The 25,570-nt window shown below is 38.6% G+C and overlaps 2 protein-coding genes across 2 annotated transcripts in view; one reads left to right on the top strand and one right to left on the bottom strand.

Annotated features, from left to right (window-relative positions):
* Positions 1 to 210: 210 nt before the first annotated feature.
* gabra5 (gamma-aminobutyric acid type A receptor subunit alpha5) lies at positions 211 to 24,483 on the bottom strand (the record flags this gene model as incomplete). Its single annotated transcript, XM_083911199.1, has 9 exons — positions 211 to 501; positions 2,191 to 2,402; positions 3,207 to 3,359; positions 6,050 to 6,193; positions 16,282 to 16,364; positions 20,340 to 20,560; positions 22,148 to 22,215; positions 24,097 to 24,221; positions 24,401 to 24,483. The coding sequence occupies 9 exons, from the start codon at positions 24,481 to 24,483 to the stop codon at positions 211 to 213; spliced, it is 1,380 nt and encodes a 459-aa protein (XP_083767325.1).
* gabrb3 (gamma-aminobutyric acid type A receptor subunit beta3) overlaps positions 4,863 to 25,570 on the top strand; it is a gene marked incomplete at both ends in the record, with an annotated part of 54,177 nt that continues 33,469 nt past the window's right edge. The window contains one exon of the mRNA XM_083911200.1: positions 4,863 to 4,957. Coding sequence (XP_083767326.1) covers positions 4,863 to 4,957 — 95 coding nt within the window. The remainder of the gene's footprint in view (positions 4,958 to 25,570) is intronic.

Here is a 25,570-nt window from a genome sequence, read left to right on the forward strand (position 1 = left end):
ATGAGAATAAGTAAAACTGTCCTTAGGGAAAGTCGTTTTTCATACATTTACAAACTCAAGGCAACTTTTTCTTCAAGAGATGCACAGACATGCAGTGTTATCCAATGACCTACAAAAAACTAAGATACAAGTGGCGTTGATTTCGATTGCGTTCCAGTTATGAAATCCTGAAGTGGTTGTCAGGAGGATGAATGATCCTGATCGCAGAGCTTAAACTGCTCCTTTGATCACTGGTTCTCTATTGAGATACGTGGCCCAGTAGACCAGGTTGAAGGTCCCAAACAGCACCGGGAACACTATTCTGGACATCTTGTCAATCTTGCTGACACTGTTATAAGTCTTTTTGGGGTCCGGGGCCTTGGTTTCAGAGGGTTTGAGCTGAACAGCCGTGCTATTTGAAATGGTAGAGATGGATGCATCCTTTGTAAGGTTGGTTGTATAATTCACACCAGCAGAACAGGTGTTGTTTGGCTTTTTCGACAGAGCCAAAGGGTCTTTCTTCTGTGGGGAGAAAGAAATGCATTGATTAAGCTTGCACTCAATTCTGCCCAAAAGAGGTGCTGTGCATTCATCAGACATAATAAAACAGGTAGTTTGTGACACTGGCGCACACACACACACACCCCCCCACACACACACACACACACACACACATAAATACAAAGAGGAATAAAAGATGGCCGGGATCAATGTTGATGGGCAGTAATGAACTTGCAATGGGCTACAACACTGGCTGACTGAATTGCAAATTTATTGATGCACCATTTCTGGACTTTTATGTCTTGCCTAATTCATCTTGTACTTTATTATCATGTGTGTCATGGACTTCACTTTTCTCCTTTTCCCGATTTCCACACTAGCACTTTTGAAGTAACTCAGGGAAGAGAGAATAGACAGAGTAGACAAGAAAAGAAAGGCAAAGTGGAGTGGATTTCAAACAGCTACATAGCCTGAACCCACAGAAGCGTTTAAAGCTACTATGACATTAACTAGTAATGTAACAAGCTAGAAAACAGTAACATCAGCTGTTTCCTTTAACAGCTGTCTAGTTTTTGCTATTATATGTTCTTGAAATTACCAAAAATATCAGTTTTAGAGGCCAGGAGAACGTCTTGGAACTTTAGGATGTGTCCAGAGGATAATTGCAGTCTTCAGGAGATGAATAAATATTTTCTGTCATCGTTTTACAGCTCGTAACTTTAACTTGAATGTTTTGGTTCACTCTCACCATGTTTCCAGGCGTGTAAAATACCTGCCCAGCACCAAACGTCACAAAGATAAAGTTAGCAACTGGCTAGTGAACATAATGAAAGCCCTTGGCAGCTAAAGATCCAGATTGGCAAATGTTTCCTAACATGTTAGCCATATTAACTTTATACTGTATAACCATAGAATGTCAGATGTGTGTGTGATGGTAAGAATCGTAACTAAGTGTCAAAAGAAAACCTTGTGTGACATTGATTACTTTTACATGCATAAAATATCACGGTTTTTGCCCTCATTGCACAAAAAAACAATAGACCTACTAAGTAATTTACATGGTTAATGATTTTGAATATTCCACTTATGTTTCTGTTTACATGCAGCTGTGCAAAGTAGGTAGCAACCACCTTCTTGAAAAGGTTGGCGTTGTGATGTTTGCACATATCCACAAACTTTGTGATATCTAAGTTTTTATAATATATATAAATGTGTTTCTCCTTCTGACCAGAAATATGGGCTTTTCTTTTGCATGCATCTCTACCCAAGCTTTGCAAACTGTTGGTTTGTGTACAATAGTCAAAGCAATAAAGCAGATCATAAACATGCAAGAGGCCATAAAATGTTGCAAACTGCAGGGAAAAAGACCCCAATTGAGATGCATATTAAGAATGTACTGTATTCATGTCCAAAGAATGCTTCTAAACCTGATTAGTACTAGCACATCCAACAAGCCTTAATCCAAAAATGCTTTGTTCAAAAAAAGCCCTTATTTTGATTATCCAAACAAAATATAAAGTTTGCATGTCCCATGTCAAATTCAGGATGCTGTCATATTTAGAATAATAGTGGAATATTAGTTTTCATGTAAACATAGTCACTGTTTTAGGTCTAAGATGGGTGTGAAAATATATTTATAGTCTTATTTAATGTCTGCTCATATTTTCAAACGTATCATAATACTTGAAGGCACAAAATCAAAGTATATACCTTGGGCTGTTGGGCCTCCATTGCCTTTTTTCCATCCCAGGCCCAGCTCCTCTTGGTGAAGTAGTTGACTGTGGCAAACTCAATGAGGGCGGAGAAGACAAAGGCGTAGCACACTGCGATGAACCAGTCCATGGCCGTCGCGTAAGCCACTTTAGGCAGCGAGTTTCGAGCGCTGATGCTAAGAGTGGTCATGGTGAGCACTGTGGTCACACCTGATGGTGGAGAACACTGGGTCACTTCACTTACCAGACTTACTATTCTGTTTAGTGTGTCAGATTAGTGTGTAGTAAAAAAGGAGGGCACATCACAGAGTGTTATAGACCAATCATGCAGCAGCAACACCAGGTTATGCATGCATTTTTTTAGAGATGCACCGATCCATTTTTTTCCCATCCAATCAGGGCAGAGCCTATCGGCCGATACCAATCCAGTACTACTGTTGAATGAATGAAGCGAATACTTTGCCATGTCAGTGAAGGCATCAGGCTTGACACTCATTCATACGATACCCGGATCGGTGCATCTCTACAATTTTTTATTTAACTTACACTACAATTTTTAGTTATATTCATGTATTAAGCACAGCAGGAATATTTATACAGTAGATAAACACAGTCTTATGGCTCTACTAATATAGAATGGAAATGGCTAATTACATCTATTAATGTATGCAGCTGATCTTGCACACTACTGGACACATCAGCCTAATATTTTTGTGCACATTTCTGCAGGTTCAATGGGGATGGGTACCGGGCTTTGGGGCTAAATTATTCAAGACTGTAGTATTGATCAGCTCTGATGTTACTCCAACGTTTCCCTGCAGAATCCTGTAATAATTCAAAAGAACCGCTAAAAGTATCAATTAAGAACCAAACTGATAACGTGTATCGATAAGAGTAGTAGTATGGATAAAGTTAAATTTGTACTATAACTAATGGCTATTTTTCAGTAACTAGCACAACACTGGTCATTTCTTAAGTTAGAACTGGCTGATGTGTCGGTTTGTTCGAGCTCACCAAAGACGGTGCGCGCTGGCACAGACTCCCGGTTGAGCCAAAATGACACCTGTGACAGGATTACTGTCATGAAGCAAGGCATGTAGGTCTGGATGACAAAGTAGCCGATCTTCCTCTTCAGGTAAAAGTGAGCCATCATCACGGTGTATTGACCTGTAGTACACAGCAGGACAAAGGGGGAGGAAATGCTCAAAGTGATTCTGGATTACAAAGAAGACAGGTTGTTATGTATATGATTTGTTACAAAATCCAACAAACAACTATGTGTCTATCAGAAAACTACCTGTCTATATTTCGAATACTCATCGTGGTTTTATCATAAAATCATAAACAGCACAGCAAAGCCCACCCCAACAACCCCTGGGTACTTAAAAGCTATTAAGAGACTTAACCCGTATTCTTCATTTATCTTCATTACCATGAACATAAGCACCGTTAATTACACACATACCTGCTGCTGTAGACCCTCACTAGAGCAACAAATAATGCAATAGTGCAATAATCTGCAATTTAAAATAGTCCCCTACAAATGCACTATTTTACGCCTGTTTGAGTGATGTTTGGGAAAAAACTACAGGGCTTCACAACTGTTTCAGGAAATTACACAGACCGGAGGGGAACAGGAGAGTATTAAGAGATTGTCGAACACACTTTTGGTTTTGATCTTTTCATGTGATTTATTGACAATAACAAAAACCTTTTTAATATCACCAGCCTTATCCTTTAAGTGAAAATCCACTATAATATAAATGAGCTGTTTATTTGCTGTCATATTTTGGTATTTGATCGTTGTTTTTTATTACTAAAACAAAAGTATTTAGTTCACTAGACTTAATATTCAGTAAAATATATAGTGTATCTGGAATATAATTTTATTTTAAAACAATACAAGAAAGACTTAGACACTGGTGCTAGGGTTTGCAAACATAAGTAATTTTCAAATATTGAACCATATGTAGTGATGGCATATTTTTTTTTACCAGACTCCACCTCTAAATGTGGAAGCGTGAACTAAATAACTGAAAACAGGTTTGTGGGGCAATCATCATATCCTGTTAATCAACTAAAGATTGCATTTGAAGGATTTTTCTTTCTCAAAAAATCCTTTCGAGCCATGGAGTCTGATAAACTATAGAAAATCCACGGATGACTGCTGCTTTCTCCTAGCAAAATCGGATTTTTCTGTCTCACTAATCCCTTGTCACAATCTGCATCCTGTATCTCTCTCTCTCTCTCTCTCTCTCTCTCTCTCTCTCTTTCAGTGTGTGTGTGTGTGTGTGTGTGTATGTGTGTGTGTGTGTGTGTCGCAACAGACAGTCCATCCCATTCTGTCAGGCTAGGCCGCTCTTGATTGGCGACATACATCCTTGCCTGCCTGAGCTCGAACACTAAAACAGACCTGGATCAGCAGTGATTACAAGCAGGTGCACAGATGACTGAAGCAGAGGGGGGTTGAGAGGGACTCTGGGGAAAGTTTGGATGATCTGTGCAATGCGACAAGCATCATGTCCTTAATGAAAAGGGCACCTGTGCTGTCTTCGCTCCGAGGACTACTGGCCAGCAGCCCTGCTCTGTGGTGGCACGACTGGGCGACCCCTACCCTGATCTGACTGCCTGCTGGGCTTGGAAGTGGATGGAAATCTCCAAGGCGTGAAAATGCGGTTGTGGTGGATTTTACTGTTTGGTTTTTGGAGTGTCTGTGGGGAACTGCCATTCATAGCGGAGAACAATGCGGCTATGTTGGTCAACTGGTAAGTACAGATCAAAACCATCTGTTGAGCTTTGCCGCTTTCTACTGTGATCTAAAAGTGCCCACGTGTGTGTAATGTAATGAAATTACAAGCGCTGCCTATCATCAATTCAACTCCTCTGTCTATATTTCCATCCTCTTCGGCTTAACCTGTGAGGTCAAAGGTCAGCTCTGCCCAGTTTTAGCGCTTTGCTGAGCTATTCTTGGCTTGTTAAACAGGGTTTGTACCTCAGATTAGCAATGCTAATTAAGGCTGGATCTGTGTGTCTGAGCAGTGCGGGTGAGGATGGACTTACACACAGAAATATAGCAACCTGTGTGTTAATCTGAACTGAGTCTCTGTCTCTCACCAGCAGTCCTGTCGGATTTTCTCCTGCTGCTTAAAAAGCGCCGGGGCAAACTTAACAGCACACGTTTAGTTCTTGGACATAATCCAGTGTCAAGAGCTTCTTTCCCTGGCAGATACGAGATAAAGCAACTACCTCTGTATACATTGCAGCTATAGGAGCGCAACAAGCAGCAAATGTATTATCATACCTCTTTACATAACAGAATTAAGCAGATGCCGCTCGCGCCGTGTCCCCCATCACCCCCCACCCCCACGTGTTTCCGCCGCAGCAGCCAATCCCTGAGCTGTGACGTCACTCAGTAAAAGCACAACTGATGGGCCTGCATACGGATTAACCCTACAGACCCAATGGCTCAGACCACGGATAAGTGATTTTTTTTCTTTTCTCTTGGCAGCCCCGGAGACAGCTGGCTATGTGTGGGAGGCATTCTCAAATCCTTGTGATTCATTCATTGTCTCTATCCAGCTTGATTTGAAAAAAAAAATCTTCTCACAACATCTTTGGAAGGCACACACTGTAATAACACAGAGCTGAATGATAAGGTTGAAGCAGAGGCTTAACATCCCGGCTCCTGCCTGAAGCTACTGTTTACCGCTGCTGTAAGGGAGGAAATAACTGAGTGATAGAAGATAACGGAGCGATGTAGCCACATGAAGTCTGGTTATTGTATTGATGATAGAATAGGTCATCTTTAAACAGAGGCCTGATCATCTGGGGTCAGGTGGCAGCATACTTCACTGTACCTCGACTGGTGTAGATGTCCTCTGTTCCTGCAGTCTGACCAATCAGATGATACTGATTGAGCCGGGAGCCTTCCTCTGCCACCACCACTGACTTGGCTGCTCCCTGAGTCCATGTGTAGACCACCTCCGAGACTGGATACGCATCTGTTAAAAACAAGACAGATGTACACATTTTTGCATCTGTTGCGAGTCCTTTGTTTTAATTTTTAATTCAATTATTAGATTATCACTTTTTTGTAGAGGTAGAATGACATCCAGTCACTGGTTTCAGCAATTCAAATGTGAGGGTATGATGTCCGATGCGTTTCTTTATCATATATGGTGGTGAACTATATGTATTTTTTTACTTCTTTCACTATTTGTTTTGGACATTTTAGAGCATGAAAGCTAGCAGAAATATTGATATGGCATATTTAAACCAAGGGGAGATATTATATGTTAAGCAAAACACATAGAGGGAGAGAGAGACAAAACCATCAAGAAAATAATGTTCAGATTAATCAATGTTAAAATAATTGTTAGAGCAACACCAAGTGGATACCATTGTTTTGAATGTTTCTGTTTGAAACGTGTTAAGATGTTAAATATTCTTTTATAAAGTCATTTGTTTAGAAAAGCAGCCTCCTGAGCACTTTTGCAGAGTAATATCCACATTTTCATTCCAGCTCAAAAATCCACTATATGATTTTCTTCCCCCTCTAAAGTTGGTATCGGCCTCAAAATATTATTATTGTTGGTCATATGGTCGGGCCCAAGTTCATACATTATTCTTTGCATGCTTGAGCAGATTCATATTACTATGTTTGACCATAAAGATTCATTCTTGAGCCACTGGATCCCAACCTAAGAGTCCTGAAAGCTTCATGAATGTGAAAGACTTTTTCATTTTATTGGGTTTTTTTTTTGTAAATATACAGTTGGCCTATATCTTAGCATTTCATTCATTTCTTTGAAGAAAACTAAATTGTTATTTTTAAAGTTGGGATTATTATTTAAGATATAAACAGTATAAGAGAACAATGAAGACCTAAACACAAGCTACATTCACAGAGCCTTCCCTCTGCGTTAAACTACTACTACAACATTAGAAAAGCAAGTAAACTACCAAAGAGCTAACAGAACAATGACAATAACAAGCACCAGGGAAACACTAAATTTGTCCAAAAAGAAGCACATTAAGTTCGTATGATTGTTCAAAATAAAAAAATAAAAAATACATAATACTGAAATATTCTGCTGAAAATGCATCCAAATTTTTGTTTTACACAAACTTCCTGCTGTTTATCAGTTGTTCTGTACCGTTATTGTGATTGTTGTGCTTTGAATATAAAACAAACTATCCAGTAGTCAGGGCTCGTCAATTTACTCACTGATAGAAAGAAGGGTCCCTTAAGAAAAAAGGTTGGGGACCACTAACCTAAGGGACACACATCTGTGGAAAATATCCTGAAAACAAGTTCCATTCACGTTTTCTACCATACCCCAACGGTAAAAGCTTTAGGAGAAGCTGAGTAAAAGCCCCTCCCTGTTATGAATTTCTACTAGAAAGTTTATAAACTGGCACATGGGGTTACTTGGATACTGATCCAGTGTATCAGATCAGAAGATCAATAAATTGTTCATCATGTCACCTAAAATTAAACAAGTACATAATTTATCTTTAACTCTTCCTAAGACAAAAAGAGATGATGTGTGCAGGGTAAAACTAAAAAGATTCTGCCAATGTACTGTAAGCCTGTACACAGAGCTAAAATCAGGTAATGCCCCATCAGCACGGAAATGTTCATGTTTTTTATATTATTCTCATGTTCTCTATCAGCTTTTGTTGTTACTTCCTCTCAAGCAGGGATGAGTTTGATAAATGACATGTTACGTGAATACAATTATGTAAGAGTTATTCTTTTAGTCACGTTATCAGGTGAGATACCCTGTCATATTTGTCTGACCCTGTAACTTATAACTTTGATATAAAAATACTAACACACTTAGTTCAGTTATTATTATAATACGTTTGACATCCTCAAGTCCTTCTTAATGTGTCATGCCACTTCATTCCTCTTCAAAATCAATTGTTTTAACACACAATTACAATAAGTAACATGTCACTAAATACAACTTCAGAGTTTTTTGTTATATGACTACTTATATGACTTACAGTTCTTTGTTAGGAATACAGCGTATCAGGTCTTCTATCCCGTTATGGACTTTTTTATATCTTGATAACAATTTAAATCATGAAAATAGACGTAAGCAGATGTTTTTAAAGTGTGAGGCGGCCGCTCCAGGGTCTAAACTGTTTCAAGGGACACTTAGTGAATGGAAGAGAAAAGGTATTCATTAGTTATTAAATTAGATGTCAATAGAAGAAGATCAAATAGAATAGCCTTTATGTGTGTGATTTAGTTAAATAGACGGTTCAGAGATACAGTTTTTTGGGGAATTTTGTGGAGGCCCACAGTCTCAGACTTTGAAAATCCCTGGTCTACATGAAATAACACAATGGTAAAGCCTATCTTTGTGTACTCCTATTTAAATTCAATACTTGACAAATGAAAAGTACTGAGTATTTTACTAAGAACTTTAGTGCACAAAATGAAAATGACATAAGTAAATGACGGATCTGAACGAAAAGTGTTGTCCAACTGTGTTTTGTTATAAAAACCAAAACTGCTGTTTTGAAATGACATTCCCTCAGGTATTTCAGTCACAATTTAGTTTACCTGCTTGTTGTTGTCAATTTAGACAATCTACTTGAAACATCCAATGAAATAATGATTTTTTTTTCACCACATCGATTCCCTTGAAAGAGGATAAATGATCAAATTGAATCACGGCCTAGCCATACTTTTTAGTAGGATACATTTATTGTCAACCCAGTTTATACCGTAGGAGTGCAGAAACGTGCAGTAGCAGCAGGATTTGTTGATGGATCTTCAGAAACATCAGTCAACTACTTTGTCAAGTGTCTACACGTTGGTGGTTCTCTGTTCCTCAAATGTTTCTAGCTAAGAAACATGGTGTGGCTGTGATACAACCCTTGACCTTTCACCCACTTTGCCTCATTACTCAGAGATTAACTTGGTGTCACTGTTAAGAGCTCGTGTTTGGATCTGCTGTAATCAGTATGATCGTATCACAATACGCAGATGTTACTAAGTGTGGTATGTGTGAATGTTGGCACAGTTTGAGAGACTGACTTGAAAGATTCAAGGTTCTAGATTATCGTAGTCACTTGTTTACGGTTTTGTGTTAGGCACAGCTGATAGTAAGCTTCTTCCAAACACAGTCTGCAAAATGCAAAAACAACGTCACTCGCTCATACTGTACTGTGGCACATATTGCACACATACTGTAGATGTACTAAATCTGTGTGTGTCTCTTTCAATCGTACTGCAGTGCAGTGTCCAATCTAACAGTATTGCATTAATCCAGCAACTGTGGTGTTAGAAGACAGCAATTTAGACTGACCTCAGTCAGCCAGTCTGTGGATTATCATCTCAAAGACACTGCATTGTCTCAAATAGGTCTTTGTAGAACTGTGTTACGTGAGCAGTTGGATATATTTTCTCTTACAAGCACACACTACTTTCACGTTGTAAATAACTGACTATTACTGTAAATCTCCTCTGCTCTAATGATTTAGAGTTGTTTCTGCGGATTGAGACTACAATTTGTACATATGCAGTAAATATAAAAGATACATTTATTGTTTTAAAAGTAGACTATGTCCTCAAAATGCTTTCAGAACTGAACTTAAAAGCCATCCTAATCAGGCTTACACAGTGTGGGTACATGTGGCACGCTGTGTTCTGGACAAGGAAAAGAATGTTTTTTGTTGGATTTAGTAAGTAATAGTAAGTATTAGTAGTAAGTTATAAGGATGGCATCACCAAGCCAAACACAGCCAGGCACAGCAATGAAACAGTGGTGTTTGGTCTGTGAAAAGAAATAGGCAACCGGGTCTCAAACTGAAATAACAGTTAAACAGTGCACTAAAATGCATTTCTGAAAACAATTTATGCAAGAAAAAGTCAATACAGTAACAGAATGTGGAGTCATATTTAATTAGCACTGCCTAGTTTGACATTTTGATCTGAGTTACATGAGCTTGGTTAACTGTGCTGGACGAACCAGCAGCCTGGGCGGTGACGGCTGTCAGTCATCGTCTTAAACTAGCCCCACATGAGGTAATGGTTGTGATTGGTCCATACAATCTCAAGCTGATGAAGATCTGTCTAAAACAGAGTGCTGCTCATTCTAACATCTAAAAGACTCTATGAGGTCCTGTCAAAAACAACTGTAAAACATCTGGCAGTTGGTTCGATTTAGTTAACAGATATACATTAATACCCCCATTCAACCCTCAGACTTATCATTGGAAAAGAAACCCAATGAAATATCTTTCAGTCGTTATTAGATCCAGTCAGCCAACCTTGTCTCAGGAAATGACATTCCCGAAAACGAAACTACATTCTCAATTACATTTGTGTTAAACACATGGTTAACATTGTAAATTGAAACAAAACTCAAGTTATGTCAGTGACATAGTTGTGTAAACAAATCAGCATTGACTTTTGGTCTCGCACAAACAGCGGTCTCCTGGATAAAGGTCCTGTTTTCGTTTGATTGAAATTAATTTGTGATACGTCAAAAACAAACAACTCCGGGACAAAACCCCCTTCTCTCGAAACATAATTAGGAATGTAATTCTGTTGCATGGGAACATATTTTAAGCATTGTACTTAAAAGCAGCACGTGTGGAATATGACAAAGGGGAGCACAAACTCTAGACAGATAAACGAAATGCAGGTGTCTCCAAACACAACTATGTGAACTAGTACATGTTGTATTGGAAATGCAAAATGCGGGGCGGGGCCACTGCATGTGTGGCAAACAACTCTTTGTTCCTGCATTCTTCACCAGTCCAAGTACATACAATATCTTTATTGTATTTTTGATCAATAATGCACTATAAATGTGTTCTCAAGCCACACAAGCTAAGCTGTCACACATTAAATATCTATTTTCAGTAGAGTGTACTTTTCGAGTTTGAGGAATCATTCTATAAAATGCATGTTTTTTCAATTTCACTGGACAGACAGCTGGTCAAAGATACCAAACAAAGATTTACATCTGTCCTTTTAATTGAATTACAATTAAAATTGCATACTAAAGGGTTACAGTAGCATTGAAGCTAGTCACCAGTAACTAGTTTAGAACATTTACAAAATCATGTTAGCAGGTTGCAGTGCTGTGTCCTCCAACAACATCTAACAAAAAGGAAACATGTAACGTTCTGCATTCAAGCAGAAACAGCATGAATAATTACAATATATTTTTGGGCTGTTTAGAGTGTTTTTGTTGAACTTTTGTGGAAAAAAGGCTGAGGTCAGTTTCAATTTATTTTATTTGCTACTGAATTGAAGTCATTAAAGTATTTCTGATTCTGATGTTAGTATGGTATCCAACAATTACCACTTTGTATTGTCCCTGTCAATATCCATAGTACCTTTGTAAACAATTCCTGCAACATCACCGACTTCTCCACTGTCTACCCCTGTGCTATTTGGTATGGTCATATTTCACACCAAAAATTATGAAGAATTTTTAATGCATTACCCTACATACTTCCAGCAACACAAGCGATTAGTGCACCTGTGCAAGTGCAGTGCAGAACTTCCAACAAACTTGGTTAGGTCCAGACAAATGGTAGTTTGGGTTAAAAAAAATCCATTTTAACTACTTGGTTAGGTTTAGGCATCAAAAGTACTTGGTTAGATCCTGGAAAAAATAGTGGTTTGGATTAGAATAACTTTGTTTGTTATGTAACTTTTGTATGGGGCGTAAGTTAATTAGAGAAGTTACGTAACAAAAGTAAATAAAAATAAGTCTGCGTTGACTCTTTAACCAACCATCAACCCCAACCTCCTGCCTACACACACATTGTCTCTCTTTATACACCTGACTTCCTCCTTAGAGGCAACCCTGCACGTCCTGGCTCGCGATTATGTGGGTTATGTACAGATTAAATAGTGCATTACTTTCTCATAGGTATAAGTACGAACAGTGAATTAGAACAGCCTGCTCTCACATACTGCCCTTTCATGTTTGCAAGCAGGTCCACATGTTTGTTGAATATTAAGCATCCATCATCATCATTTTAAACCTGGTAGTAGTTGCAGATGAGGACTTTATGCAACGCTGTGATCTGCTCACTACAGGACTTTACTGCAGATGTACTGTACACTGCAATACTGTATGCTGTTTCTATAATGTTTAGTCATTGACATTTAGGGACAGACCCTTATTTTAAATGCCTCCCAGTCCGTTGCAGCTCTGGCTAAATACAATAATTATAATACAATACAGTCTGCAATCATTTGTGACCTTTAGCAGGCGTGTAATGTTGAAGACTGAAATTGCATACTGATGGTTACAAGTAATCCTTAAGAGAAATACCAGGGACATTTATCCAAAACTGTGAAGATGTAGTGTCAGAAGTCACATAAGTTAAATTAAGCAATAAAACCTAAAGCTACACTATACGGCAAGTTTGGTCTTTATAGAGAAAGATGGAAGTATCAAATGGGTCAAAATGTCTGATCCTTGGTGGACAAATTGTGTGTTTGCAGACAGTTTGTTTCCAGGTCTCTGCATAATTTCAAGTCTTTTACCTTCTGTGCACACTTTTGGTAATTTCCTCCATCACCCCACAGGCTATTTCAGAATACATCTCAGTAAATAGTAAAAGCTGTCTTTTGAAATGAGGATATGTCTATATATGACTTTCCCGCCCATGTTTTCTGTCCATTAAGTGCAAAGAGACATATGGGCAAACGCAAATGTCCCAATAAACAGTGGTTTATTTGCATAATTTCCACATGAGACACACTTTAATAAGCACTAGAATGTGATGTAAAAGAAGAAATAAGCCATTAGATGTATTGAGTGTCACCGACTGTCTGAAAATGAGACAATTATCTATCTTATTTTGCTTTATATTTGCATTTCAGGTCATTTACGGGTCATTTTCAGACTCCTGCTCTGTTTATTTGTGAGACGCAAGCTATCTTTCCAGCTATGAATGAGAGAGCTGCAAGAACATTAAAATCAACATTTTACTATGATATTTGACCCAAATATAATTAAAGCTGCAGTTGGGAAGCTTAAAAAAAGTTTTTTTTTTGTCGAATTTACCGAAAGTGTCAATATATCCTGACAGTACTACACGAGACAGATAACCTGTGAAAACCTCACCTCTGCCTGCTCCTGCTTCACCACGTCTGAAGGAAAACAACCAATCAGAGCCGAGGAGTCTCTACGCAGTGTCAGTGACTGCTTGTGAACTTGGATCAAACTGTCAAACTAGGCAACGCTGATCAAATCTGAATCAAGATCTCTGTTTCTGTATTGCCTATTTATAACACTTCAGATTCACATTTTAGTGTAGCCTACTGTTTATCAGCCAGTGGGCAATGCTTTGTTTTGAATTGACTGTCACAGCCACAAATGGGTCAGAAACATTCTCATTTTACAGATAAACAGTACACTAAAATCAGTTTCTGAAAACACTTTTGCAAGAAATGTGCAATACAGTAACAGAATATTGATTCCAATTTGACTAGCATTGCATAGTCTTACAGTTCAATCAAAATTCACAGCAGTCATTGACACGGCGTCAGACACTCCTCGGCTTTGATTGGTTGTTTTCCTTCTGGCGGGCTGATTATATCCCTATTTCTATTTTTAATGCTAAACTAAGCTAACATCTACCAGCTGTAGCTACATATTTAAAGACCAGATATCAGAGTTGTATTGATCTTTTTGTCTAACTATCAGACAGAAAACAAATAACTGTGAAGGTGAATAGAGCAGCAAGACAAAACTCTTCAGAAAATCACAGTGGAGAGGTTTAGAGAAAGTAAATGGGGGAAATGGAAATTTATCGCACACGACAACAGTATTGCATTAATATATATCAACACAGTCTTATATATATATAAAGTAGATATAATATATATATATATATATATATATATATATATATATATATATATACAGTAAATCTACTTTACTGCAGTGCATTCACATAATCCAAACAGAACAGTCGCAGACAGTTTTGAGCCACAGTAAAATGAGGCAGAGAGTGAGACTGACAGTAGAGTTCAGTCCATGAGAGGTGATTAACGGCAAAGGACAGGTCTACTGTAGCTTTGAAAGCCTTGAGCTCATGGGTGAGTGCTGTCCATTAGGTCAAAGGATTAGCTAGGGTTAATGGAGTCGGAGAAAACAGGAAAACACGACGATAACTTTTACAGTTTATAACCTTGCATGGGCTGTAAAGGTTAGATTGAGGTTTAAATAATCATTTTATGGTCAGCAAAGTACACCTACTTCTCCTTCTTAAGGTAGCATCCTATAGTTTTGTTGGTACTCATATGGTGCAACTCACTTTGCCACAGCTGGTATAGATACTACTCTCCCACAACTTATCAAAGCTCTTTAGATGAACATACAGAACCTTCCTCTTTAATACACAATAGTGACATATGAACATGTCAAATGCTGCTAAATATGTACTTTATCAGTCCTTTTGTATGGCTTACTTTATGTGCTTTTTTTTACATATTTTTGGATATGTATTAACGTATATATTACCAATCACATGTTTAGTTTTTAAGCCTATAGCCTTGGTCTCGTGGGCTAGAATTCCACAATAACCTTTCAGCATATTGTAAATTAAGTGGTCTGAAAGAAAACTGGACTCCCGCACCTCCTCTTGGCTCTGTTTTCAGGCTTTAGAAAATCTAGCCCATGATGGGAGACCTCAGCCAATTAAAGGTCATTTCAGAGAGAGAGAGGACGTACAGCCAATAGGAACATTGGCTGTTCTAGAAATGCAGATGCCCATGCACGTCCATTCAGACAGTGAAAGCCTGATTCAATGGTGGAAAATCCTGTGTAAAAGTTGCTCTTCCAGCATTGGCAACATCTGCCTACACTGCAACCCAACAATGAAGACCGACTTATCAAAGAGAGTCTAAAAGAAAGACAATAAATGCAATAGAACATGTGTCAATATCAGTTTTAGGTGTTTCAGAGAGAGAGAGAAAATGTTGCTTATAACATAGCCTTCTGCTAACAGTAGCCAAAGGCTCACCACTGCAGCTAATTCATGTTTATGTAGCGAGCTAGAGACTGAAATCACAGTGTGTCATCTTAAAGGGCTTTACAGGACCACAAGTTAGGAAATAAAACTTGACTTATACTCATACAGTATGAAGGGAGGGGCTTAGGACAGAGGGGGTAGAGCTGTAGGACACCAGGTAAAGAACTCTGTTTGTATAAGGTTTTGACTTTCTGAAATCACTAAGAAGTGAATTGACATCAGATCGCTTGCCATCAAGTACACACAAGGTAGTCTCAGCTAGTTGCTCTGATTATCCTCATCCCTGGTCTCAGCTGGGGGTGGAGGTAACCAAAACAGGAGTGGGAGTTGCTAAATGACACAGAGCATGCATGCAGGATACTGTGGCTCTCCCTCTGAGCTTACCCTCCATATGTCAGTGGCAGGGAAGACCTCAAATGCTAATCTTAAGCTTACACGACAGGAGATCCCCAGATATTTTTACACCACTGGAGCTATGTCAGGCAACCTAACTAGCTTAGAAGGCTGGACACAAGCCACGAGAATGGTATAGCTGTGCATGTGTGAGGTGTAACATTGGGTTTTTAAAGGTTACCTTGGTGGTAAATGTAGGTTTGGAGTGTGTGTGTGTGTGTGTGTGTGCCTCTAGCTGTTTCCACTCTGTGTGTTTCAAATATTTCTCATTAAATGTAGCTGAGGCAGTGAAGGATGCAGGAGAGCAGCCCTGACATGTTGATTAATGGCTTAATCAGGAGCAGTGTGTCAGTGTCTACATGGCTATATCCTGCACCGCCACAACAATAGCTTTGCACCTGAGGGACACAGGCTGTCAAACACACCCTGGTACATCCATCCCTATATCCTCTACATGGATAAATACACTGAAACTGATACCATGTCAAAATTGCAGTACTGTACATGCCACTTTTCTCACTTCATGTATTTTTAGAAAGATTTGGTGAGACTGTAAGTGTTTACACTGATGTCTTTGGATGCGGACATAAACATTTACACTGTACCTTTTCCTGCATTATTTAATGCTGTTACTTACTATATGCATTCACTTAAAGGTGTGTTTACTCACAGCTTCCAAATTTAAGGGGACAAGCATGTGCGTCCATTGGGAAATCCTCCAGCTGCATGGGACATTCTGCTGATATCGTCAGTCTGAAAGAAGAAGTCATTCAAAGTCAGAAAGCAAACTGACTGTGTTATGAGCCAATCATAATCATCATGATTACTATGTCCACAAATTAACATACTCTCTTACTATGAATAATTTGTTTAATTTGGGTTGTGCTTAATTTTGTATACAGACATTAACCAGTGAAAATCATAACCCGTCGAGTGTGTCTCAGTTAACAGCAGAGTAAAGTGAAATTTTCCTTCCACAGGGCAATAAGCAACTTAGCCACTAGAGGGACCTATGGTTACATCCATCTAGGAAGAGTGAAGCAATATACAGTATGTTCAAAAATGAGCTTGAGAATTATTTGAGAAAGCAATTGAGGATTATTTCACGGAGTCAGGCTGCCACCTGTCTGTGAAATTGCTTTATTGGAAACAAAAAATTAGCTCATAAGGAGTATAGTGTATGGACACGACCTGTCTGCACAGGGGACAGTGAACTCCACAGCCTTATCTAATGCTGCCCTCTGCTGGCCAGACTTATAATCATCAGAGCAGCTGTCATCACCATGAGTCTATCCACACAGACTGAAAGACATTTCAAAATTTACTCTTGTAGTTATTTATATCAGTTTTCAGCTACTTTATACTTGTACTCTGTGACAACTCAGCCCTTAACAAGCACCAGCCTACTACTCAAACCCAAAGAACTTTATTACAAATTCTAGTTTGGATCTGAAATATGTCTGGCTAATTTTATGTACAATTGTATGACATGATGCACAAGATATCTAGAATATTTATTTTTATATTTTTTTAAGATTGTACTTAAAACAGCTTATAGATTAGCTCAATAAAGAGCTGAACCAATCTTATATATCACACTGTCGGGCAAGACACTCTGTGGAGTAAGATCATTTTTAACAAGGTGGAACTAATGGACGGTTTTATGGTAAGGGGTTAAACTAACCAGTAGTGTGAAACAGCTAAAATAGCTTCACATTGACCCACAATGACATTAAAGGTCCCATATTATGCTCATTGTCAGATTGGGTTTCTACTAGAACATGTTTATGTTTTTTTTTTTTTTGTTTGTTTTATAAAAACATATTATTTTGCCTAGATATACCTAATCACCCTCTATCTGAAACCTTCTGTTTTAAGCCCCCCTCCAAATAAGCCTTGTGGCCTAATTGGCTTGCGAGAAAATGGTTCACCCTTACAAAGGGAGCTCAGTATTTTAGGAAAGGGAGCCAAATCTGAATGGCTTGTTGAATTCCAAGTTTTCTGATCTAGACAGCCCACAAAAAAGTTTCTGTTAGTAGATACTCCTGATACCTAAATGTATGTGCACATGCACTTCATGATGTTTCACCCTAATATTATATAATAATATACCACTATAACAAGATACCACTGTGAATGGGACCAATTTCCATAATGAATCCTTTCACGTTTGATTCTAATAAAACTTACAGTTTGTACTTGAATGCAGGACCATCGCTTGTAAATGAATATTTCCAGTGTTGTCTTGCTACAAGGGAATCAACATCCTATAAGATCTAACACCGCTGATAATACCCTGCACTATATTATACTAATACAATGCATACATAAGAGTTAAAGTGCCCACAGAAGAGGGATTTCAGTATATTAAAGGTGGTCTGCTGTCTCAGCTGTTTTGGTAAAAATATGCTCCACATCACATCAAACACGCACACACCAGCCTCCATATGTAAATAGTAAGAAAGAAAATAGAAAAACTGCTGAGTCTGGGATTCACTGCATTATTCTTAACATAGTATATTACAGAGCATAATAGTATACTGGATAATAATCTGTCCTTGCTTACTGGCCTATTCAGTGGGTCTATGTTATGGCATACATCACTCCCTAGTGGACTATTATGCAAAGCTTAACAGGAATCAAAGAGACAGTATTTGATTTATTGAGTAGTGGATTGAGAAAAGGAATTTTCAACTCTTTTTAGTTTTGTTTTCTAATTTTTGGTCTGGTTCGTGCTTCTCAGTTGTGAAAATTATCTGAATGTCTTTGGGTTTTGGCCTGTTGGTTAAATAAAACAAGCAATTGGAATTTGGCATCTTGGGCTGTGGGTTCATAATTGGCTTTTTTCACTATTTTATCACATTTTATAGACACAGTTTACAAGAAAGTCTGTATTTTAGTAAAAACAAATGTCACTGCTTTAATAGTAGAGTGTTTTATATATAAATAAGTGTTTCTTTGAGATGAATAACATAAAGTGTGTTGAACTGGAGTTTATAGCTATTGCTAATTTTCAACTATATTATCTCATAATATATAATAAATACTATTATCAAGGAGCAGAACTACAAGATACTGTAATATCCATGTGAGTCTAGCTTTGTATAGCTCTGACATTTTTCTGAGCATGACTAATATCCACAAAGGGGCAGAGAAATTCAGATGAATTACCAACTATAAACCATCATTGTTATTTCACACAGGTACTGTACATCTTATGTTTTAGATTAATAGGACATTAGTGTAATTTGCAATACACAGTACTGTAAGGCATGCACTGCCTGGATCTAAATTCTGTCTTTCTCCAAGAGTGGTACACTCGCTAAGGCATTGCACACCACTTGTTCTGTGAACAACCAATGTAGTGACTAATGCATGCGTAAAATGTTTCTCTAATAACCTTATTCCCAGAACACAGATGCATTAATGGGCCACTGTAAAGTCCTTTCTAATAGCTTGTAGTGTTTGCAAATGTGTTGTAGATTTATAGCAATTTAAAAAAAAAGTCTGTGGATCAGTTGTCATTTTTGACATGCACCCACGTTCATTTCCTCCACCTTCCTTTGTTAATATTTGATTCAGAGGATTTATTGTTATGATAAGTTGATGACGCAGCACTGATATGAAAGTGGGTGTACATTTAAAGTCGTTTCTATCTAGGAAATAATATCTCTTTTGACAGTGTGGACTGTAATGTGTTGTTTTCAAAAAACACCCATAAATCAGTACTAATGATGAATTGATGAGTATACTTTAACCAGACTAATCTAATTACTTTTAAAGGCCCCATATTTTGCAGATTTTTAGGTTCATACTTGTATTTTAGGTTTCTGCCAGGACATGTTTGCATGCTTTAAAGTTCAGAAAATGCATTATTTCTCTCATACTGTCTGTCTAAATATACCTGTTTTCACTCTCTGTCTGAAACACTCTGTTTTAGCGCCTGTCTCTTTAAGACCCCCTCTGGAAAAAAGCTCAGTCTGCTCTGATTGGACAGCATTTCCACATCTGCGTCATTGCAGCCGGGGAATGACTGGAACATCATTGTAGCAGCACTTTCTACCTATATAGAGTGTAGTGGTGACATCGCAACATTACAGAAGTCCTGACGACTCGTTTAAAGTTTCTGAATACAGGCTGTGTGCATTTCTCTGGGGATTGAGTGTTTTGATACTTTCACAGTATTTATATAGTACCTGAACCTGCTTTATAATCAAAAAAGACCAGCCCGTTCTCATCACAACTTGTCACATACTACACATAATTGATGGCAACTATATGAAATGTTAGAAGCTTGCAGCTTGTTAGTTGAATACGTAAGTAAAGGTTTCTGTGATGTGGAGACAGAGGTATTGGTGGAGCATCACGATGTGAGTGAAACACCCAGTTCCCTGTGTCAGAGCACAGGGTCAAAGGAAGCATTTCAAGTTCCTCTGACTTCCAGTATACAGCATTAGGACTACATGATGACGCATCAATGCGCCACTGAGACATGCAGATTGCGTGTGTGGGCTGTGTTAGTGCAGCAGGGGTCTTAAAAACCATTACCAAAGAAGTATTACAGGCTGATGAATGTTTTAGTCATATCAAATTGGATTAAACAATATCTCGAACACCGCACTCATTAGCTCTCATGATTCAGTGTTTACTTTTTAGACTGATTTGAAAAAATAGTTTAATGTACTGTGGTCCAAAGCAGGATTAAAGGTCAAACGTGGGAGAGTTTACCTCATGGTGTAGAGCAGAGTCCCATCATCTTTCAGCCGCAAGAGCTTGTTAGGTGTAGTCATATTATGTGCGATGGATTTCTTCCCGTTGAGGAAGAATGTGTCCGGAGTCCAGATGTTGCTGGCCAGGAGATTATTAAGGGGGAGCATCTCCATTGGGCCTTTAAAGCAAAGTCTTTCATCTTTCCAGCTTTGACGGAAGAACACGTCAATAGTGTATTCCTACAAAAAAAAACACACCATCAACATGCTACAATTAAAACACAGCAGTTGATTAGCCCAATATATACTGTACATGTATGTCATATGTTGTATACATCACCTCATTGAAAGGGATAGTTCAGCCATAAGTTTAAATGTATGCTGAAGTAACTGAAGTAGTTATGCTCTCTTTAAAGCCCTCAAACTCTGTTGAGAAACAGTAATTTTACCACAGCGAGCACAGGAGTTGCTGGTCTACCGCTGATTCGATCGCTTAGTTTATTTGTGTTATTGTGTGACTTTGGTATTTTAGAGCGTTAGGAAACAACAAAATTCACAAACTAACTAACGGACTAAATCAAGACAGCGGTAGACCAGCAACTCCCTTGTTCTGTGAGGTAAAATAACTGTTTTTGTGAATGCAGTCTGGGGGCTTTGAAGAGAGTGTACAATGGCTCATACAACCCCATTTAAAAAAATCAGAACAATCCCTTTAAAGACAAAGTATTTATTCTTGACATACTGTATACACAGTATGACTGCACCTTCCACTAGTTACACAGAAGTGATGTGGAGTTTTTTCCTGAAATATTTCCTTAATGGTACATTATGAAAGATCAGGGTGCCAGTTAGATAGAATGATACAATTGAATTGAGTGCATTTACATGGAAATTAATAACCCGTTTATGAGGCTTATACAGGTTATGATCATATTCGGGGTATGGTGTTTACATGAGCACAGAGAAATCGGGTTATTCACATTCTCCGTATACATCATAAATACATGTAACCTGGTTACTAATTACTGCATTCTTTTTTGCGCGTGCGATGTGATGTTTACAATACAAAAAGCAACTTTGTTGCTGTTTACTAACATTCATGTAATGGTTAACCTAAAATTCTTGCATTGTTCTATTGTCACTTCCCTAGTTTTTATGTAGTACAGTTTCTTTAGTACTTTCCACCGTGACTGAATCTGCTCCACCATACACCTCGGGAAGCCGGCGTCCAGTAACCTGTCCAAAACAGTCTTAAATAGGTCAGCATTTCAATGCCTTTTCCCATCTAAGTGAACCTACCTAATATATTTCATTCTTTCATGATAGAAAGACAAAACTCTGTTTCCTCGTCGCCCCAGAAGTTAGCCGCTTTTGTGTCATGGTCCCCATGTCTGTTATCATGTCGCTATGGTAACAGCCACAGTGGCACTCAATAAAGGGGATAAAGTGTATACATTTAGCAGTATCCCGGTTTATTGTGGAGTACTCCAGGTAGCATATTGGGGTTTCTCAAAAACAGGATAAGGGCTAATCCAGGTTCTTAAAAACGGGATATGGCGTTTAACATGGTTAAACTCATAAACGGGATACTCCAATAACCCGATCATAAAATGGGTTATTCATGTCCATGTAAACACACTCACTGAATGTGGATGCATTTTAAAGTTGCAATGTTTAAGGTTCTTGTTTTAATACATTTAGATCCAACAATCAGTTTCCATCTGTTATTAACATAACTGCATAGTTATAGGAAGGGCATTATGGCAGGATTTTAATCAAATATTCAGTGTAAATTGAAGATGTAACTTAATAGAAGGAGCTTCTTACCATTTCAGTGTCAGAGACTGGACCAAAGCTTGTGACAAAGATGTTGGTTTTGATCTCAGTCACCTTCTCTGTAAGAATACATAGAATATTGTGAGTCCTAACAATACATCCATATTTTGATTAGTGCATGCAATACTATTCAGTTCAACATCCATTCTAAAAATGAACGGCATAATGCAGGTTTTTGTTTTCTGTGTCATTACAGAGATTAAATGAGAATAATAAACCAAACCCCCTAACCCTGAACTTAGTACAAGTTATTAAAGTATCTACTGTACATGCAGCAGGGAACAAATATATATTTTTACTGGCAGATGCATTTCCATAATGATGTGTTTGGGACTTGCTAAAGATGAATTGCCCCCAAAATGTCAGACTTTGGGTTGTTGGAAGGTTGGAAGTGATTAGAGCTGGGTAATAGGGCCTGAGGACCACAAGGTTGTGTTAGTTAAGAAATCTGGATTGGACCCTGAAGTCTGTTTAACACATTGCAAAATGCTCAGATTCGAATGCAGAGGAGGTAAAAAGCTTGCGATGGAATCATTCCTATACTAAGGCTGTTTAAATAATTCACAACAATAAAGTAGTTCACTTACAGTTTTCATTTTGGGACTTTACATACATGAGAACATACAGTATGAGGACAAAAAAGAAACTATGTTTATTGTATTTTTAACTTTACTCTCATGATATAAATTTATTTTTGGACTAAGATCTGGAGAGCTACCACATCGGCAGTGATGCCTACAGTCTATTTCATGAATTCATAATCATGTACTTAATACACAAATGTCAATTACATGAAATCTAAAACAATCTGACACGGACAGAGGTGATCAGTATCAGAAGTGTCCACTGTTCATTAATATTTTTCGTGAAATATGAAAGCACACACATTTGGAGCTGTCCTGAGAAAATTTCCATAATGTAAAGAAGCACTGATTGTACCATGTGATAAATTCTGAGACCAATTGTAGGTTCAGTTACAGATACACAAGGATTACTCGTCATAGTTTCCTCCCATAATAGAGAAGGCTGAATGTGTGGACTCCTGTCTGTTTGAGAACTTTTTAAGGGTCCTAAAAATTAACAACTTAGCTTTATGGTTAGACATACAGTATATTGATAGCTATTAAAGAGAATCCTGATTTTGCTGTAACTATTTTGTATTCACTGGCACAAATGCAGGCAGCATGTCCTAAACAGCCTTGATATCCTGAAGCTAGAGCAGCTAAGTGCTCGGGGGGCAAACATGTCCAGGACCTGAGTGAAACAGACAGAGTGTAAGCAGCACTTGCTCACATTAAGTACAACACTTGCACTTTAATATGGTCGAATCAAGTTCATGATACATAATCATTTAATGGTATTTATCTGTAATCATCAAAACAATGTACTGTTTCATTAAACATTGCAAACTAACACCACAGAGGGGTAGAAGAGAAACATTTTCTCTTTCTATTGTACACCAGATTCAGTGTCTTTTCATTCCTCTTCTCTGATGAGAACTTCTCAGGTGTTTCCTACTTTAGCTGCGTCTACTGAGAACAATGGAGCTGCTGTTTTATGACAGCAATAATGGCTTTCTCAAGGTCACACCGGCGCACTATCTGCTTCAGCGTGCGTTCACAGTGCCATTAAATCATACTTAGCAGAGATGTAAACAGCTAATTGTGTCTCTTTGTCAAAGACTTCAGGAACACAGACACATTTTAATGGTCTGGAATAAGCAGAAGACAGATGTTGCAGTGCAGAGCTATCGATACAGACGCTTAACAACACATTTTTCTATTATGTGTTTTCAAAAGTACAGAGCTTCATCTATTAGGTGTTATTAGAAAAGAAAGACCTCCCAAGACATTTTCATAATGACATAGCCAGTTCTCACCTTGCATATGTGTTTAATTACCTAAATGGCAGAGGTGTTGAGGTTTGTCAAGTGGGCTTACCTCCCAGTCCAGGGCGGAGTCTGTTGTCATAGCCATCCAGCAGTCCATCCAGGATGCGTGTGAAGATGGTAATGTTGTCATTTAATTCTGCCTCTTTGGGAGTTCCAGCTACATCCTGGGAGAGGCTGGATAAAAGCGCATAAGAGAAACTAATTAGAAGAAAAGACACAACTTTTAATAACCAGAGGTAACCTAATCCAACTTAAAACTTCCATTTCAACCATTCAAAATAATAGTACAGAAGCAGCCAGGTGTATTATTCAAAACATGCTTTATTGCAAAGTAACAGGAGTCAGTTCCTTACCTCAGACGGCAGGTGATGCTCACAAGCAAGACACAGACCCACAGACGTCTCATTGCAAAGCTGTAGCACATTCCATCGCCCATTCCTGAAACAAGACATCCTCACTTGTTTAAAACTACATGACCCGTATTGTTGACTGGTTACGCTTATCTCAAATTAAAGGAGCATTAATCGAATTAAATTTTAGAATTTGAAATTGTAAAGCCTCCCTTGAAGCAGTTTCTAAATAATAAACAACAAATCATACATATCGCTCTCGTTATAATCAGCTTTTCTTGCTGGCATTTACCTGCAGCTTGTAATATTCTACCCTCCTCGCTGCATACATGTGGGTGTAAAGTGATCAGTAAATCTTCACCAGACGCACAAATATTTTCACTACACCACAGAAGAAAAGCATGCTGGCAGTATCACTACACCCAATGCAGCAATCTACATCCACCCGAACGTGTATACAGTTGCAATCTGCCTTTTCAGGACAACATCTGTACTGATGTAAGCTGACGTCTGTGTTAAAAAAAAAAGAGGCAATAATGCAAAAAGAGAATCTTTCTTAGATCTGCGTCCAGGTGTTCTTTCTTTGTTGGACCCTCTCCCAGCCCACCGTCTCACTGCAGGAGCCTCTGTTTCACTAATTGACGTTCTCTATAAGTTGATGACTTCTGACAGGACACAGGCTGAGCTGATTTTTTACCACCATCAGAGGTGTGAAATGCCTCTACCTGTATACCGTAGGCTCTAGATATCTACACAAGCAAAGCTGTAATCCCGCAATCGCGTCCCGCACCGCAGCTGGACTCTTCACGTACAGTAGGCTAAACCCCCTCAGTGTTGCTGTGACTGTACGCACCCTGCAATGCATCCCCTTTATTCACGACTCACACATTTTCTCGCCTCTCTACAAGCTGTCTAGTTTCCCTTCAGTGGGAGGGGGAAGTGTGAATACCTCCCTTCCTCCGGCTTTCATTACCACCGTCCGTGGTTCTAAGTCTACAGTATCCCGGTGCAGGTCCCTTCAGCAGCAGCAGCAGCAGCAGCAGCAGCAGCAGACCTCGGGTATACACTGTAGCCTATTCTTCTCCAATGCCCACACGTCCCACTACATCTCGTACTGTACGCTGGCCTATAACAACACGCTGCTGCACAGGCGCTGATCGAGCCGCAGTTTCC

The sequence above is a fragment of the Echiichthys vipera genome (assembly GCF_963691815.1).
Source record: "Echiichthys vipera genome assembly, chromosome: 3".
Classification (NCBI taxonomy): domain Eukaryota; kingdom Metazoa; phylum Chordata; class Actinopteri; order Perciformes; family Trachinidae; genus Echiichthys; species Echiichthys vipera.